This window comes from Dasypus novemcinctus, chromosome 22, assembly GCF_030445035.2.
Source record: "Dasypus novemcinctus isolate mDasNov1 chromosome 22, mDasNov1.1.hap2, whole genome shotgun sequence".
NCBI classification, from domain to species: domain Eukaryota; kingdom Metazoa; phylum Chordata; class Mammalia; order Cingulata; family Dasypodidae; genus Dasypus; species Dasypus novemcinctus.
The window spans coordinates 66,946,126-66,961,560 of NC_080694.1; the positions used below are offsets into that span (position 1 = coordinate 66,946,126).

A 15,435-nucleotide genomic window follows, 5' to 3' on the forward strand; every position below is an offset into this window, starting at 1 on the left:
GCAAAATAAGCCCAAAGCAAGCAGAAGGAAAGAAATAATAAAGCTTATAGCAGAAACAAATGAAATTGAGAGAGAAAAAAAAAAAGCAATAGAGAAAATCAATGAAACCAAAAGCTTGTTCTTTGAGAAGTTCAATAAAATTGACAAATCCCTAACTAGACTAACAAAGAAAAAAGAGAGAAGAGGCAAATAAACAAAATCACAAATGAAAAGAGATATGTTACTACTGACCCCACAGAAATAAAAAGTATCATATGATGATATTAGAAATTGTGTGGTAAATAAATATATCAGCTACAGGAGAATCTCAACACAGAGAGTCAAAGGAGGGGAAGCTGGGCCTGGAATGCGCTGAACTTCGCTCAAGAACAGGAGGGAGGGGAAGGGAGAAGCGGCCACCAACACAGGCGGACAGAGGCAGTGGAGAGAAGGACAGAAGAGAAGGAGAGGAAGTGAGCGAGGAGGAGGGCAGGGCACCGACCTCAGGAGGGTTAGGGTTTGAGGGGCCGGAGTCCAGGCGCTTCCTCCTAAGGGAAGGAGGACTGCCCCAGAAAAGGTCCAGCTCGTTTTGCCCAAGGCAGTCTTCTCCCCCAGAGCGCCTCCCTGCTCCCCTCGCGGCTAGACACATTGCGGGGCCCTTTGGGAGCGCGGCGAGGGTGAGTTTTTGGTTTTGGTTTAGGAGCTGCAGGCCTTGGTGGCTTCCTAGGAAGCTGCGAGTATTTCCTGATTTCCATGTGTGGACGTGGTGGGGGGAGTTGCGCTGAGAGGAAATGTGCAATCCTTCCGCACGTCTGCGCTTGAGCACCGCGGGAAGGGCTGTCCTCATAGGTGTTTTGAAATGCCAAGCAGCTCAGCTTGTTTGATCCTCGTATTTATAACCCTCAGAAGTCTGTAGAAACCCAAATATCTCCTGCAGAAACTCTTCCTGACCTTTACATTGGGCTCCTGTACGCTCCGCTCTCCTTCTTCCAGGCTAGAGGAGTCTGAAGGGGGCTGTGGCCGTGGACAGCGTGGTCGCCACGCAGCGATGGTGCGTAGAGCACCTGCTCCTCCATCCAGTAAAAGCGCAGTCAGGGGAGGTGGGCCCCTCACAAGTCAAGTGTGCCGCTTCCAGATGGGCTTTAGGGACGGCCTGTGAGCAGTGGTAGAAGGTGATAGCTTGAGATCTGGAGAGGGAGAAGAGGGGCCAATCATATGGAAAGCCTCCAGCTATTGGAGTTTCTGTAGACGAAGAAAGAGGCTGGCTTCTCTGATTTTTGGATTTTTAGTCACCTGGCTTATTCCTTAGTTGGTTTCATGAAATAGGGATGAAATTAAGAATTATATTTTTAAAAACAGTATGATAAAATATTCTTACAGGTTTCCTCCTCTAGATTTCAGCTAATCGCTGTGATACCAGAATCTCAAATAGTGTAGAGTCTGATCAGGAGATGTGGACTGTTCAGAAGTTTAGGAGAGGACGTCCCTGGAGAATGAGGAGAGTAGGTTTGAAAGGGTCCTTTGGGAGATTGGGAGAATTGGGAGAATAAGAGCTTATTATCTTTATTTGGGGAAAAGTAAGAAACGAACTTTCCCCTGACTGACCTTGGACTCCAGGATTTGGAGCCTTGTCTCTTCAGGTCAGAAGTTTCCTTAGAAAACCCAGGGAAGTGCTATTTCTCTCTAAGAGCTTTCAGCTGAGACGAGGCCATTTTTCCTCCTTTGTTGTATGGTGTGTAGGTAAGTAACTCTATGTTATGCTCTGAAGTTTGCAGAGGGCATTCACCAGCAGGATTTCATTTCATCATTACAGTAATCACTCTTTCACTCAAAATTGTTGCCTCATTTTAGGTAAGGGAAAGGAGATTCAGTGATATTCAACATGTCCTCTACCAGTTACTCAACATGGAAGTCAACATGCACCCCAGATGGCCCACCTGCACCTCATGTTCCTTCCTCATCAATCCAACCTGGGCACCATCACTAGCTGTCCCCTCCTCTGTCAGGCCTTGTCAGATGCCTTTAAAAATGCAAGGAAACCTCCTGGCCCTCAGGCACTAGCAGTGGGGATTGGGGGCCTTGCAGAGCTCCTGGAAACCTTGTTGTAGATCCTTGGCCCGACCTCAGCCCAAGAGAAGGAATTTCAAGTGTCTCCTTTCCTGCCTGCTCATCCTCCCACATCCCTTTTCCTCCCACCTGTTAAGAATTTCAAGGAGGAGCTGGTGAAGAGAGAGCAGCAACAGCATGTTTGCCTTATTTTATTGGTACCATTGTCATCACAGACTTAGGAAAGAGCTCCTTGGGATTAAGGACAATATTTTTAAGCAGCAGGCACATTGCCTCTTGTAGGGTAAATGACGATGGTGCAGCTATTCTAAACTAAAAACTAAAAACAAAATGACATAGGGGTTCACAACCCAGCAGCTGACATCTCAGTTGATGAGACAAGGCTCAAGATGATGATGCTACTCTTGTACCTCTGCTACTCTTTTACCTCTGCTACTCTTTTAGCAGCAGAATTATTAAGACAAGCAGAATCGGTAATTGAAAAATGTAAATTAAGAGATGGTCATTGCAGATTGCAGGGAGGCTACAAAGGCTAAAAGAGAGGCTGCCTGCTGCTCACCGTCTCACCAGAGCCAGCCAGTGCAGTCGCTGAATGGTTCTTTGATTGAGGATGCTATTTTCTTCCAATGAGGGTCTCTTGTAGAAAAAGCAAACTTGAGCACATCGGATCCTCAGTGAAATCCCAAAGCCTCTAGAGCTTCTGAACCTGGATTAGGAAGGCATAGAATGAAGGCACTAACTGCAGATAAACTTGAACTCTCAATCTTCCGATCTAGAATGACAGGCCTTACACTTAGGCCATCCAAAACTGTGTTATTTTACCTTTTCATTTTCCATATAAATGGAAATTAGCTGCGGGTGGGGGAAACTGCTTCTCTCTTCAATAGCCCAATTTTCTGAAGAAATTATTATGAAACAACAATGGGGAGTTTTCTGCCCAAGGTGTCCCAATAACCAATTCCTGAGAGACCAGGTTTCAAAGAAACAAAGAGTTTATTGCCAAGTGCAAAGCAAAGAGATTGGAGGGCCTAAGACCCTAAAATCTGTCTCTCCTAACTGCAGTTATTGTGATAGTTTTATAACATCCAAAGACAGGTAGTTTTATGCTAATGAGATGACGAAGGTAGAGATGACTACTTACTGAGCATGTGCAGATGGATCATAGGACTAGTGCCAGAAACCACACCCATGCCAGGTGGGCCGATTGGTTCCATGTAGGTCCATCTGCTAAGCTAGTTTAGGAATTGGGGTGCATAGTCCTGGGGCCTCAAGTGCCTTCACTAATAAACATTAGGAGGCTGCCCAGTGATCATAAGGCTTCAAAGCTGCAAAACAAGCCAAGAGGGGTTACAAATGGAGGCCAGTCACCAGGTTTCTACAGTCCCAAGATAAAAGTTACATAGTTTTACCACCAGTATCAAAGATCAAGTTATCTGGACTCCAGTTTCTCAAGCTCCAGTAATTTCAGATGTTTGACTTTTGGCTGGTCCACAAGACACTAGAAAGTACAAAGTCATCTATATATAATGACTCAGTGATCCTAGCCATTTGTTAATATTTAACTCTCAGTTACAAACCCATCACTACTGCAGGGTAATTGACCAACATTCAAAATATGAGAAGGAAAAAACCCACTCAATTTTTCTTTCTGAAGCAAGGAAGCTGAGACCCCATAAGATGCTTGGTGCTTCCAGGAAACTGTTTAAAGATAAGGCCAGTGGGTAGAGAAACCTGGTCCAGAGTCTACACAGCTGGGAAGAAGGGAGAGATGAAAGAGGGAAGAGAGAGCAGGAGAGAGAGACATCCAGGAGATGAGAGTTTAGAGGGAAGATCGTGCTCACTCCAGGGAGGGGCTCTAGGTCAGCAGGAGGCAAAAAATATCCAGCTTAACACCAAAAAATTATTTAGAAAAAAAATTCTTCATTCATAATACAGGTTTCAAAAATGAGAACCTGTGCTAAACTCCTGGTGGAATCACCAGATCCTGCGAAAGGGTCTGACACAGGGTCTCAAGTCACCCTGGGATGGTGGAACGCACAGGAGGGGTTCATGGAAGGGTAAGAATGGAGGGAGCTTCCCGAGAGCACCCCGAGTCTGGTGAGGGCTGGGGAGGCCTGGCTGTGGGGGAGGCAGAGTTAAGCACCAAGATGTTTCTGGGGAAGCCTCTTCAAGACCTGGTGCCCGGAGGATGAGCCAGCTCTGAGAGGCAGGCAGCGGGCAGTGCTCTCGACCCAGGGGACATTCCTGCAGTGCTGGGCTCCTCTGCACCTCCCTTTCTCAAAAAGAAGGGTGTGCCAATGGGATGCCCTTCCCTTTCCTCCCTTCCCTGGACCCTAGTTCAGGGTCGTGGTCAGTCCATGGCTCAGGTGGATCCTGGGGCAGGTGCACCTGCCCACAGCCAGCAGGGGTTTCCTTCTCAGGTGGGGTTCTGCCAGCAGCGAGGCCAATGCTTCACTGCACTGTGGGGTCCATAGGGTCACTACGGGGCTGGCTCCATGTGGAGAGTCCTCTGAGCCTGGAGCTTAAGACCCCTAAGTGTGAACTCCCTCAGAGCCAGGTGAAGCTGCATCCCCTGGGATCCCTCGAGCTCGGGGTCCCCTGGGGTAGAAGTTGAGACCCTTCATCCATGTGCCCACCCCACTATGTGCCCCACACATGCTGGGGGAAGTCTGGCTTCCTACCCTGCAGGGCTGCACGGACCCCCCTTTATAAAAAGACGTATTTTTAAAAAAGATTTATTTTATTTCTCCCCCGTTTGTCTTCTTTTTAAGATGCACTGAAACTCAAAATTGGGACCTTCCATGTGGGAAGGATGTGCCCATTCTCTGGAGCCACCACTGCTACTGGTTGTTGTGTCCCTCCTTGTGCCTCCCCACTGTGTCTCTTCTCTGGGTCAGCTCCTTGTGTCAACTCACTGTCTTGCTCCTCTTATTTAGGAGGCACCAGAACCCAACCCGTGTGGTAGGCGGGTGCCCAGCTACTCCAGCTACTTCTGCTTCCCCCTCATGGAGGAGCCCAGGGCATGCACCTGGAGGGGGCTCTCCCTGCAGTGCTCACCCAGGAACACCGTCATTCTTGCAGACGCAGATCTCTTCGCCAGGCTCCTCCCTGCGCATCTCCTTCAGTGCCCAGGGGCCCTGTGCGTCCGCCCCTCGTCCTTGCAGAGCGGGCAGGGCAAGGTGGGTGCTGGCCCCACCTGGGCGAAGGGGGAGCTGCAGGTGTGTGCTCGGGCATCAGTGCCTCCCCCGGGGCCCCAGGCAGGGCAGGTGCCCTCTCCTGGCTGTCCACATTGGGGGCATCGCGGGCACGGCTGCCCCTTCCCAGGCCCCTCAGCCTCTGGCTCCCTCCTTTGCACAGGAACCCCCTTTCCCTAAAAGCGAGTCACTTCCAAAGGAGCCGAAGGAGAGGAAGAGGCCAGAGAGCACGGCGGCAAGGCCAGGAGCCGCCTGGGCCCCGCCAGCTGCGTGGTCACACTCCTGGCACCTCGAATGGCAGCACCCAGTGCCCGCTCCTCGCCAGGCTCGTCAGGCCCCTTCCAGCTCCTGGGTGGGGAGAAGAGCCTGAGGCCGAGGGAGGTGGGACTTCCTGGAATCCCTGTCCCCGCGCAGGGGACCGAGAGCTGGGAGGGGACGCGCTTCCTGTCTGCGTGGGCAACAGAGCGTGGACTTCAGGACGGGGCGCCCAGGGCGAGCCGAGGGGCAGCGGCAGGCGAGGGGCTTCTGGGGACAAGGGGTGGGGGCTCCGTCAGGGACGTGTCCGCGCATCGAGGGACTGCGCATCGCGCCCCGCCCTGCTTTCCGCCTCTCCCCATCTCCCTGAGTTGGTCTTTCCTTTACTGTCAACACCACCAACGCCCCGCGCCAGTGACCACTGGGGTTCAATCCTACTTCACTGCAGGTGGAAGAAGGCGAGAAACCTTCATGCAATTCATTCATGTGGATTAAAAAAAAAATAGAAAACTCAGTCATAAAGGAATAACAAGAAGTTGTAGCCTCGTTGTGGAGAAAGTGGCCATGGTAGTTGCTGAGGGCAGGGAGAGGGAAGAAGAGATATGATGTGAGGGCTTTTTTGGACTTGGGAGTTGTCCTACATGATATTGCAGGGACAGATGCTGGACATTCTATATCCTGCCATAACCCACTGAATGTCCTGGGGGAGAGTGTAAACTACAATGTGAACTATTACCATGTAATGTAGGCTATGGGTGGGGGGGCTGTTCATCTCTTCATACATAACCTGACTGAGTTGTGCATTTGGGACACTGAGAACTGCAGCCCTGCCCCTGGTAACCATGACAACAACTCCAGTCCTGGAGAAACAGTTTAGCAATGCAAACTCTACAACTTTAAATATTCAGGGCAAATGCAAACCAAATGTGCTAAAAGCTTATCCAGAACGTATGAAGTCCATTCTAAAAGCTTATTTGGGATCTGGAAGATATATGTTAATTCACGCCTACTGAACACTCAAACAAGAACCATTTGGCCCTTCCTCTGTTTAAAAAACTCAGAAAAGCTTGTTTGGGGCTTGGATTTTGAATGAAAAGCTGAGCCCAGCTGGTTGTAAATTAATACTTTTTCCCTCCCAAAATTATTCCTGAGTCCTGGCCTTTCTATATGCAAATAATTGAACTTCTCTCAGCTTCTACAACTCATTAGTGCAGCAGTGCTCCAGAATGTGTTCACTGCGTGCGATGAGTGTGCCACAATGATGGGGGAGGCTGTTGGTGTGGGAGGAATGGGGTGGAGGGTGAGGGGTATGCGGGAACCTCTTATGCTTTTTTAATGTAATCTTTTTTGTGATGTATGTATCTTCAAAAAATTCAATTTAGAAAATTGATGAGGGTGGGGGGTGGCAAGTGGCTTATAGGGGAACCTCTTATGTTTTTTTTAATGTAACCTTCTGTGCAATCTATTCACTTTAATAAAAAAGTGTTAAAAATAAAATAAAATACACAAAGTGTCTTTAAAAAAATGAATAAACAAATTTGGCCACGTTCATCCATGGTTTAGTATTTTCATATATGACATCTGATTCTGACAGCAGCTCATTGCCAGGTGTCATTAGCATCATTTTACAGAGAAGGTGATGCAAACTGAGAGGCCTGGTGACTTTCCCAGGCCACAGAGCAGAGAGCAGCAAGGCTGGGACAGGCCAGGAGGACGGTCAGACGCCAGGTTCCTGGTCTCCTGCCTGCACCTGGGAGAGAACCGACCTCCTTCCATTCCCATAGACCAGCCCAGCGCCCTGTCTTCCCCTTTCACTCGAAGTGCTAAGCACATCAGCCCCCCTCCCTCCCTGTCTGCTTCCCCCTCTACCCCCAAAGAATGCAAGCTCAGGAGCTTCACTGTCCCATACTTGAGCATGGAAATGTGGCAGGTCAAAGTTGAGATGTGTCCTGGATTCAATGACTGCACAAATAAAAATGTAATTATCACATTAATATTTTATACTGATCACATGCTGAAATGACATTAAGGATATTTTTGGTGAAATAAAATATATCATTAAAATTAATTCCATGTAGTTTTAAAAAGATTTATTTATTTATTTATTTCCCCCTCCGCCCCCACCCGCCCTTGCCCTGATATTTTGCTGTCTGTGTCCATTTGCTGTGTGATCTTCTGTATCTGTTTCTCTTTTTGGTCTTCTCTTCTCATTTTATCTCCTCTAACATTCACCAGGATTCAATCCTGGGGACCTCTGGTGTGGAGAGATGTTCCCTGTCAATTGTGCCACCTCAGTTCCTGGTCGCTGCCACGCTTCACCTTGACTCTCCCCTTCATCTCCTTGTTGCGTCATCATCTTGCTGTGTGGCTCCCTTGCACAGGCACTGGCTCCCGGAACAGGCTCATTTTCTCTTCTTTTTCACCAGGAGGCCCCAGGGATCTGACCGGGTCCTCCCATATGGTAGACAGAAGTGCTATCACTTGAGCCACATCCGCATCCCCCCATTTCTTTTAATTTTACACGTGGCTACTAGAAATGTTTATATCTCACACGTGGCTCGCATCCTATTTCTGTTGGCAGCCCTGCCCTGGAGACCTCCCTGCCAATCACTGTCACCTCCACCTTCCCACTTGTGTAAACTTGGGCAAGCTAAAAACCTCATTTATAAAACGAAGAGCCTAAGTGCACCGACATTGCAGAGCAGCAGGAGGAATAACTAAGAGCAAATGCTGCAGGGCTTCTATCCTGAGGTGCAGAATCACATAGCAAATGCTGGCCGTTTCTGCTCTTCTCCCTCCTCCCCAGCAGGGCACAGTGTGGGGGTCTGCGGGGACCGTGTGGGGCACCTCCGCGGGGGGCATCTGAGCCTGCACAGCCAGGCAGAAAGTGTTATCTGGGTCCCCAGGCTCACTGCCCACTGGCTGGTGGCCCTGGGCTGGCTGATACTCCAATCTGCCTGGAGACAGACGGTGGCATTGCCAGGAGGCTGGGGGGAAGGGGCTTCGTCCTCTCCGCATCCCAGAGAAGAGTGATTTCCCTCCACCGTGGGCGGCGAGAGACCAGCACTTCCTCCTCTGTGAGTGTCTGTGGGGGGATGGGAAGGAACGGTGACCCGTCAGGGGTGGGGGCAAAGAGGGCCTGACGCCGCCCTGGGATGCGGTCCCCGTCCTCACCCTCCTCTGCTCTTTCTCGTCTCCACTGGTGGCAGATGTGTGACTCCTTTCAGAACGCAGGAGAGGGGATGGCGGCCACCAGAGATGCACGTGGAGGCCTCCCCTGTGCGCGAGTGCCTGAGTGTGTGTGTTGTGTTGTGCGAGCATGTGCGTGAGTGCGTGAGTGTGCGGGGCCATCCTGTGTGCGGTGTGCCCTGTCGGCCAGGGCGCTCAGGGAGCCGGTCACCATCGCCTGTGGCCATGACTCGTGCCGCGGCTGCCCTGCCCGCTACTGCGAGCCCTCGGACGGCCCCGCCACGCCCCACAGCCGCGCGCTCTTCAGGGAGCCCCTCGGCCCCTCCGGCCCACCTGGCAGCTCCCGGCTGTGCCTGCAGGCCGCGGGGGGCCCTACCAGGTGGGAACAGGGGGCTTCCCCTCAGGGGTGGGGCTGTGTGTCTGTTCTGGGTTTTCCTGGGTTCTCTGTTGCTTCCTAGTGCACGACACACAGTAGGACCTGAATACTCGCTCGTTGAATGAGTGGATGAAGGAAATGTGAGTGTGGTGCCTGCACACGTGTCAGGCAGGTGGACTGCGGGGGTCTGGGTTGGGGTTTGCGTGTCTGTGGAGGGCAAGGGCAGCTGTGTGAGCACTAGTGCTTGGGAGAGAAGAGCGCTGACAGCTATGAAGTGCTGTGGTTTCACATCCAGTGAGTGTGTGCTGCTTGTAGTTGTGCCGTGTGGTTTTTACTCGTTTTTCCTTCTTTTTCCCCTTTATTTTTAAAGAAACTTTAGATCACATAAATGTTACATGGAAAGCAAACAGGATTCCCAGCTACGCCATCCCTCCTGTGTTGTGCTTTAGTACAAACTGTTGTCTAGGTATGTGCAGATGTGTTAATAGTTAACTAGCACTTCATGAGTTCCATGTGTATTTCTGAAATTACATATATATGGGCGTTAAAGGGTGTGTACCTGTTTATGTCCCTAACTCTATTTCTAAAGCTGATAGTTGATAAAGCATTTCATTGATGGCTTTGGCATTACCCGAGTTCTTCTCACTCCAGAATCACATGCAGATGATTGATTTGTTCATAAGGGAGGGTTGTTACTTGGACTCACTCCCTTTGGGACATGAGCATAAACTTGGAATAATTTCAAAGAAGGCAGATCATAGGTCCAGAAGCTCAGGACAGATCCCTGATGTTACTTACAAAAGACAAACATTAGGATGCTTCCCTGAAGAAAGGAAAGCTTGATTGGAAACTCAATCATGGCCTCTGATGGCCTCTTATCAGGGTGGGGTTTGATGGACTTTCTTAGGGGACAGATCAGGAAGAACAGGATCAAAGGGCACATGCTATCAAGGAGGATTAAAGTCCAGGCACTGTCAGCTAAGGCCGTGGTTTCTTCCTGGGTCACACAGAGGGTGGCATGAGATGACAGCCTCCAACAAATAATTCTTTCCCATCTTAAATGTTTCATGTTCCTTCTCCCTAGGAACAAATTCAGAAGTGTCTTGAGAGTCTGAGGAAGGAGAGGAGATTCAAGCAATCTGGGCAAGAGAGAGTCAGAGACTCCATGTCCTCCTGGTGGGTCAGCTTCCCTGCCCCTCCTGCCCCTCCCTCCATCAGCGCCCAGGGCCTCCCTGAAACCTGATGCAAGAGCTCACTGGGCCTTGAGGCCATTCTGGGCTTGAGACCTGACTCTAGCCCTAACGAGCCAGATGACCTCAAGCAACTCACTGACCTCAGTTTACCTATCTGGGAAATAGAGATTAAAAAATATTCATGGCCCGTCCAGCTGCTGTAGAGATTGGGTGAGGCTGTGCCTTGGAGTAGCTGAGTGCTGTGTCCCTGGAGAGCACTTGTAAAAGGCAGGTAGCCTTTCCCCACCTTCCCTTCCCTCCTCAAGCCCTGTCTTTTTGGGAAGTTCCAGCAGGTGGAGCTGAGGCAGCACCTGGCAGTGTCCCCCAGAAACAGGGTAGGTAGGACGGAAAGCATGCCGCAGTGCCAAGTCTGGTTTGACCACAGAACCTTGGGGTGTGGGTCTGAGCAGGAGGGAGACGGGGTGAAGGAAGGAAGAAGGAAAAGGAGAGGAGAAAGAGAAGGATGGCTTCTCCTGGCTCCGCCCCTGTCCTCAGACTCAGGCGACCATCAAGAGACAGAAGTTAGTTTCTGAGTTTGCTCATCTGAGCCAGTTCCTGGAGGAGCAGCAGAGCATGCTCCTAGCCCAGCTGGCGGGGCTGGACCAGGGCATTCTGCAGCACCAGGAAGAGATCGATCTCCTGGCCACCGGGGAGATCTGCCAGTTCAGCCCGATTGCAGAGCTAGAGGAGAAGGAGAGGGCGGCAGCAGAGCTCCTGACAGTCAGCCTGGATGCCTGTTCCTCCCTGTGCCCCCTTGCTCTGAGCACATCCTGCACATTTTCCTTTGCTTAACCATCTCTCCTTTACTCAAACACCTCTGCACCCTGAATGAAAGAGGGACCACAGGGCCAGCAGGATTGAATTCCAGTCCATGCTTCCCCAACAGCCCTCTGCTGTTTTCCTCTCTGTCCTCTATCTTTCCATCCCACCATCCCTAAAATAGGGATGATAATTTTCTTAATGTCCATGCATAGATTCTGTGAGGTTCCAATGATATAATGGAAGTGAAAGTAGCACTTTGGAAAGTGTCAAGTACTGTGCAAACAATTGGCAGGCAGTATTTCCATGCAAGCTATTTTCCATAACCTCAGTTCCCCTCCACCAGTCGGGAAGTTCATCCTGGTGTATTTTGCTTCCTCATGCTGTAGGAGAGATTTTGGGATCTAATGAGGTACCAGGGGGGCTATGTGGTTTAGGGGCAGCACTCTGCAATGAGGAAAGGAGACCTTGGGGTGAGCCTTTACTTCTCACCAACAGGTACAGGTCACGCCCCCCGGGTCTGTAAAAGAAGGGGGTGGACCCCATGGCCCCTGAAGTGCAGTAACCCCTGACACCCGGTGACTCCAGGGATTGGGTGACCTCCCCTCGCCCAGGGCCAGGACACTGGTCTAGCAGTGTGGCATTGGTCTTTTCTACTTACAAGGCAAGTGGGAGTGGTGACACCTGAATCCCTGCTCTCTCTCTCCTAGGATATCAGAAGCACTCTGATAAGGTAAGTAGTGAGCGTCTCTCTTCTCTTTTCCCACAAAGATGCACCACATGCACCTAGCGATTGCCACACAGATACACAGCATTGTCACATCAAGGACATAGAGTCACCTGTGACCATTCACACACCCCATTCCATCCTCAGTGCAGCCATGGATGCCCCCAGCAGTGCCCAGCAGTGGTCAGTGGGCCCCATCCTGGAGGAAGCAGTTCCTGTGAGAATGGCACTTCCAGTTAGAAGGTGGCGACCAGCTGAGGCTGGGGCATCTCGAAGAACTCCCAGATGCATCATTTCTGTGTCCCTAGATGTAAAAACAGAAAGTGCCGGAAACCAGTGGCCCTGTCCCCTGAGCTGGCCCAGAGCATTCGGGACTTCACGCAACAGGCCCTCCCGCTGCAGAGGGAGGTGAAGAGGTTTCTGGGTAAGGGGCAGGGTCTCCCCCGGGCATGGAAGGTGGAGCCTGCTTTCAGGAGTGGCCTCCACGCCTCTCTGCATGGCAAGGCTGCAGCCCTCTCTGCCCCTGGTTTCCTTATCTGCAGGTTTTTAAATAAAATCTGTCTCTCAGGATGTGGTAACAGTAAAGAGAGATAGTATTTCCAGAAAATAAAATAGTTTTGAAGAATAATTAAATAAATCTGATCAATAGGCATTGAGCAATATAAAGGATAGTGTGACAAATCGGCCATTCTCAGCCATTTAATCCATGGTAACCCATGGTAATTTTTGATGGTGAATGCTGTTGATCATTCTCCAACACGGTGTTATCCTGTGGAAGCTGCCTCTCCCCTCTCCTCTTGCCTTCACTCTGCTTCTGGGTTGGATGCTCTTTTCCAGAATGAGGAGTGGGTGGGGCAGGAGAGGAGGTTTAGGATGGAAGAGCCAGGAGTCTGGCTCTCGCCTGCTGCCCACACTGTGAGCTCCTGAGTCCTGTGCTGATCTCAACGACCCGCCCCAGGATCCAGCTCCCGGAATTGCTCCCGGCGGCCTGCAGTGAAGGGACTTTCAGTCCAATCAAAGGCCGACTGTGAGCACCCAAGGTATTGGTGAGAAGGATGAGGAGTCAGAGCCCCTTCCCCTCACTAGGTGGACGTCTCCCTCACACAAACCACGTCCTGGGCTCCAGGCACAGCACTGGGGACCCGGGGAGCAAAAAGACAGGGTCTAGCCCTTGCTCACCCCACCTGCTGGACTGGAACCGTGTACTTCCCCCAGGGCTGCAGGGGCTCCTGCTGCTCTGAGCTTAGAGCCCCTGCCCCGAGCTCAGCCTCCTGCCACCCTGCGCCCGCCCCTCCTGGGTCACGGTGCCTCCTCACTAAAATGTTCTGTGGATCCGTGAGACCAATGGAGCCTCACCCTGTGCCATTTCCTCTCCACAGAAAACCTCAGCGTCGAGCTGGACCACCAGCCAGGTCAGCAGCCACCTGGGAGGCCACGGGGCCCAAAACGGGGAAGGAGAGACGACCTCGAGGGCTGCACGGGCACCGGGATGCCACTTCTATGAGCACACGCACTAGAACACATACATGCAAACACATGTGTGAGGCTGCACGGGCACTGCAATCCCCCTCTGTAAATACATGCAACCGCACACACACACGCACATGGGGTGGAGCTGCATGGGCACCGACTTGTCACTTCTATGAGCACACGCCCTTGGACACACACCGACACATACACACACATGGGGCTGCACGGGCACTGCGATCCCCCCTGCCTGCCTGCTGCCTGCCTCACACACCTGGCCCATGACCTGCTCCTCTGGATCTGCTCCTGCTGAGGACACAGAGACTAGATCAGAGAGGGGCGAGGTCTGTCAGGAGAGCCCCAGCTGAGGAGCCCCTTGCTCTGGGTTTAGGATCAATTCTTGGGCTCCAGGAACCCCGAACCCTCTCAGATACAGCTCGTGGATGGGGACCAGCACAACCACACAGGCCATGCCCCCCTCAGCCAGAGGCCCTGGGAGTCATGCACCCCAGAAGGGCCCTCTGACCATGCACGCATCTGAATTTGGGGTTTCTCCTGACCCATAGCATGTCTGCTGCCATCCGTGTCCCACTGAACGTACCGCCGTACAGGAGTCTAAAGGACTCCCTCCCGTGAGTTAAGGTGTCTCAGACCGTGGCTTTAGCCCATGGCAGGCAGGAGGACGTGGCGTCCAGGTGGGTGGGTGCAGAGCAGGCCCAGCTCTGGAGGCAGCTGAGCTGACAGGTACCCACAGGCAGCAGGTGCAACCCAGCCCAGTGCCCTGCATGCTCCAGCACCCACGTCCCCTGGATCTCGAGGTGCTGCAGATTCTCATCGCTGGGCCAGGTGGGCCTCAGGCTGCATTTCTCACCAGCTCACAGGCCTCACCCTCATTGTTAGGACCCACAGGCCTGGGACACAAACTAGGTTGGCTTCCTGGAGGTGGTGGCATGTTGCTGATGGCCAAGTCCTATGGCTGTCTATTGACATCTGTGTCCTTTTTGGCTTCCCCATGGCATGTCTGCTGATATCCATGTCCTTTTGTCTTCCTCCACAGCTCACCTCACTCTGGACCCCGAGACATCCCGCCCCAAGCTCCTCTTGTCTAAGGAACCCCAGCGGGCATGGTTCTCCTACAAGTGGCAGAACTCCATTGACAGCCCCCAGTGTTTCGACAAGGCCACCTGTGTCCTGGCCCAAGTCGACTTCTCGGGGGGGCAGCACACATGGGTGGTCAGCGTAGACTTGGCCCACGTGGGCAGCTACACCGTGGGTGTGGCAATTGGGGCCACATGGTGGAAAGGGGACCTGTGGCAGTGACCCGAGGAGGGCGTGTGGGCGGTGAGGCTGGCGGGGGGCTTCGTCTCGGCCCTGGGCTCCTTTGCCAATCGGCTGGTGCTGAAGGAGCAGCCCCGGCAGGTGCGAGGGTCCCTGGGCTACGAGGTGGGCTGGGTCTCCTTTGCCAACGCGGCCACCCACGAGCCCATCTGCACCTTCACGGCCTCCTTCACGCAGGAGGTCTTCCCCTTGTTTGGGCTCTGGTGCCGAGCGTCCAAGTTCTCCCTGATTTCCTGAGGGGCTGGAGTTAGCCCTGCCCTGTACTGGGTCAACCCAACCCCGGGGCACGGGACCCCTGGCTGCATCCCCTGGAGACTTGGAGGTGAAATCACTGCTCTAGAGGACACGGCAGGGTCAGGACTTCGGCAGGTGATGGGGGGAGGCCCTTCAAGCCCCTGAAGCAGTGGACAGTCAGGATGTCCAGGACCTTGGGCTGCTCCCGGCCCCTAACCCCTCCCCTGAGCTCCAGAAGTGGCTTCTTAGCACAGAGGAACGCGCTCCAGAACTGGCCCTGTTGCCATGGGCTGTGATCTAGGTAAGGCACCCCACCTCTCCTCATCCTGGACTCTTCCCAGAGTCCTGGGATTAATTCCTCACACCCTCAAGAAGTGTGTCCTGTGTGCCCACTATGCATCCAGCAGAATGGCGGCCACCAGGGATGTGCAAAGGAAAGAGTAGAACATGCCCCACCTCTGAAGGATCTCCTGGAAGACACAGAATAAGAAGGACATTAGAATAAGAAGGACATTAGAGCACAGGGTCCTCAGGAGAACAGAGCCCCGTCATCTCCAGGGGTGCCGCCACCTGGCACCCTATGGCCCCCCTCCTCCAGGTGGGATCACTTCAGAGCTG

General features: G+C 52.4%; 1 protein-coding gene across 1 annotated transcript; it reads left to right on the top strand.

The window, feature by feature from the left end:
* The first annotated feature begins 8,814 nt into the window (after positions 1-8,814).
* LOC101441651 (tripartite motif-containing protein 10-like) lies at positions 8,815-14,820 on the top strand. The gene is given in 8 exon segments (XM_071211076.1): positions 8,815-8,828; positions 8,875-9,043; positions 10,171-10,236; positions 10,788-11,012; positions 11,762-11,784; positions 12,087-12,202; positions 13,158-13,190; positions 14,303-14,820. Coding segments are annotated over 8 exon segments (1,164 nt in total).
* Positions 14,821-15,435: the final 615 nt, after the last annotated feature.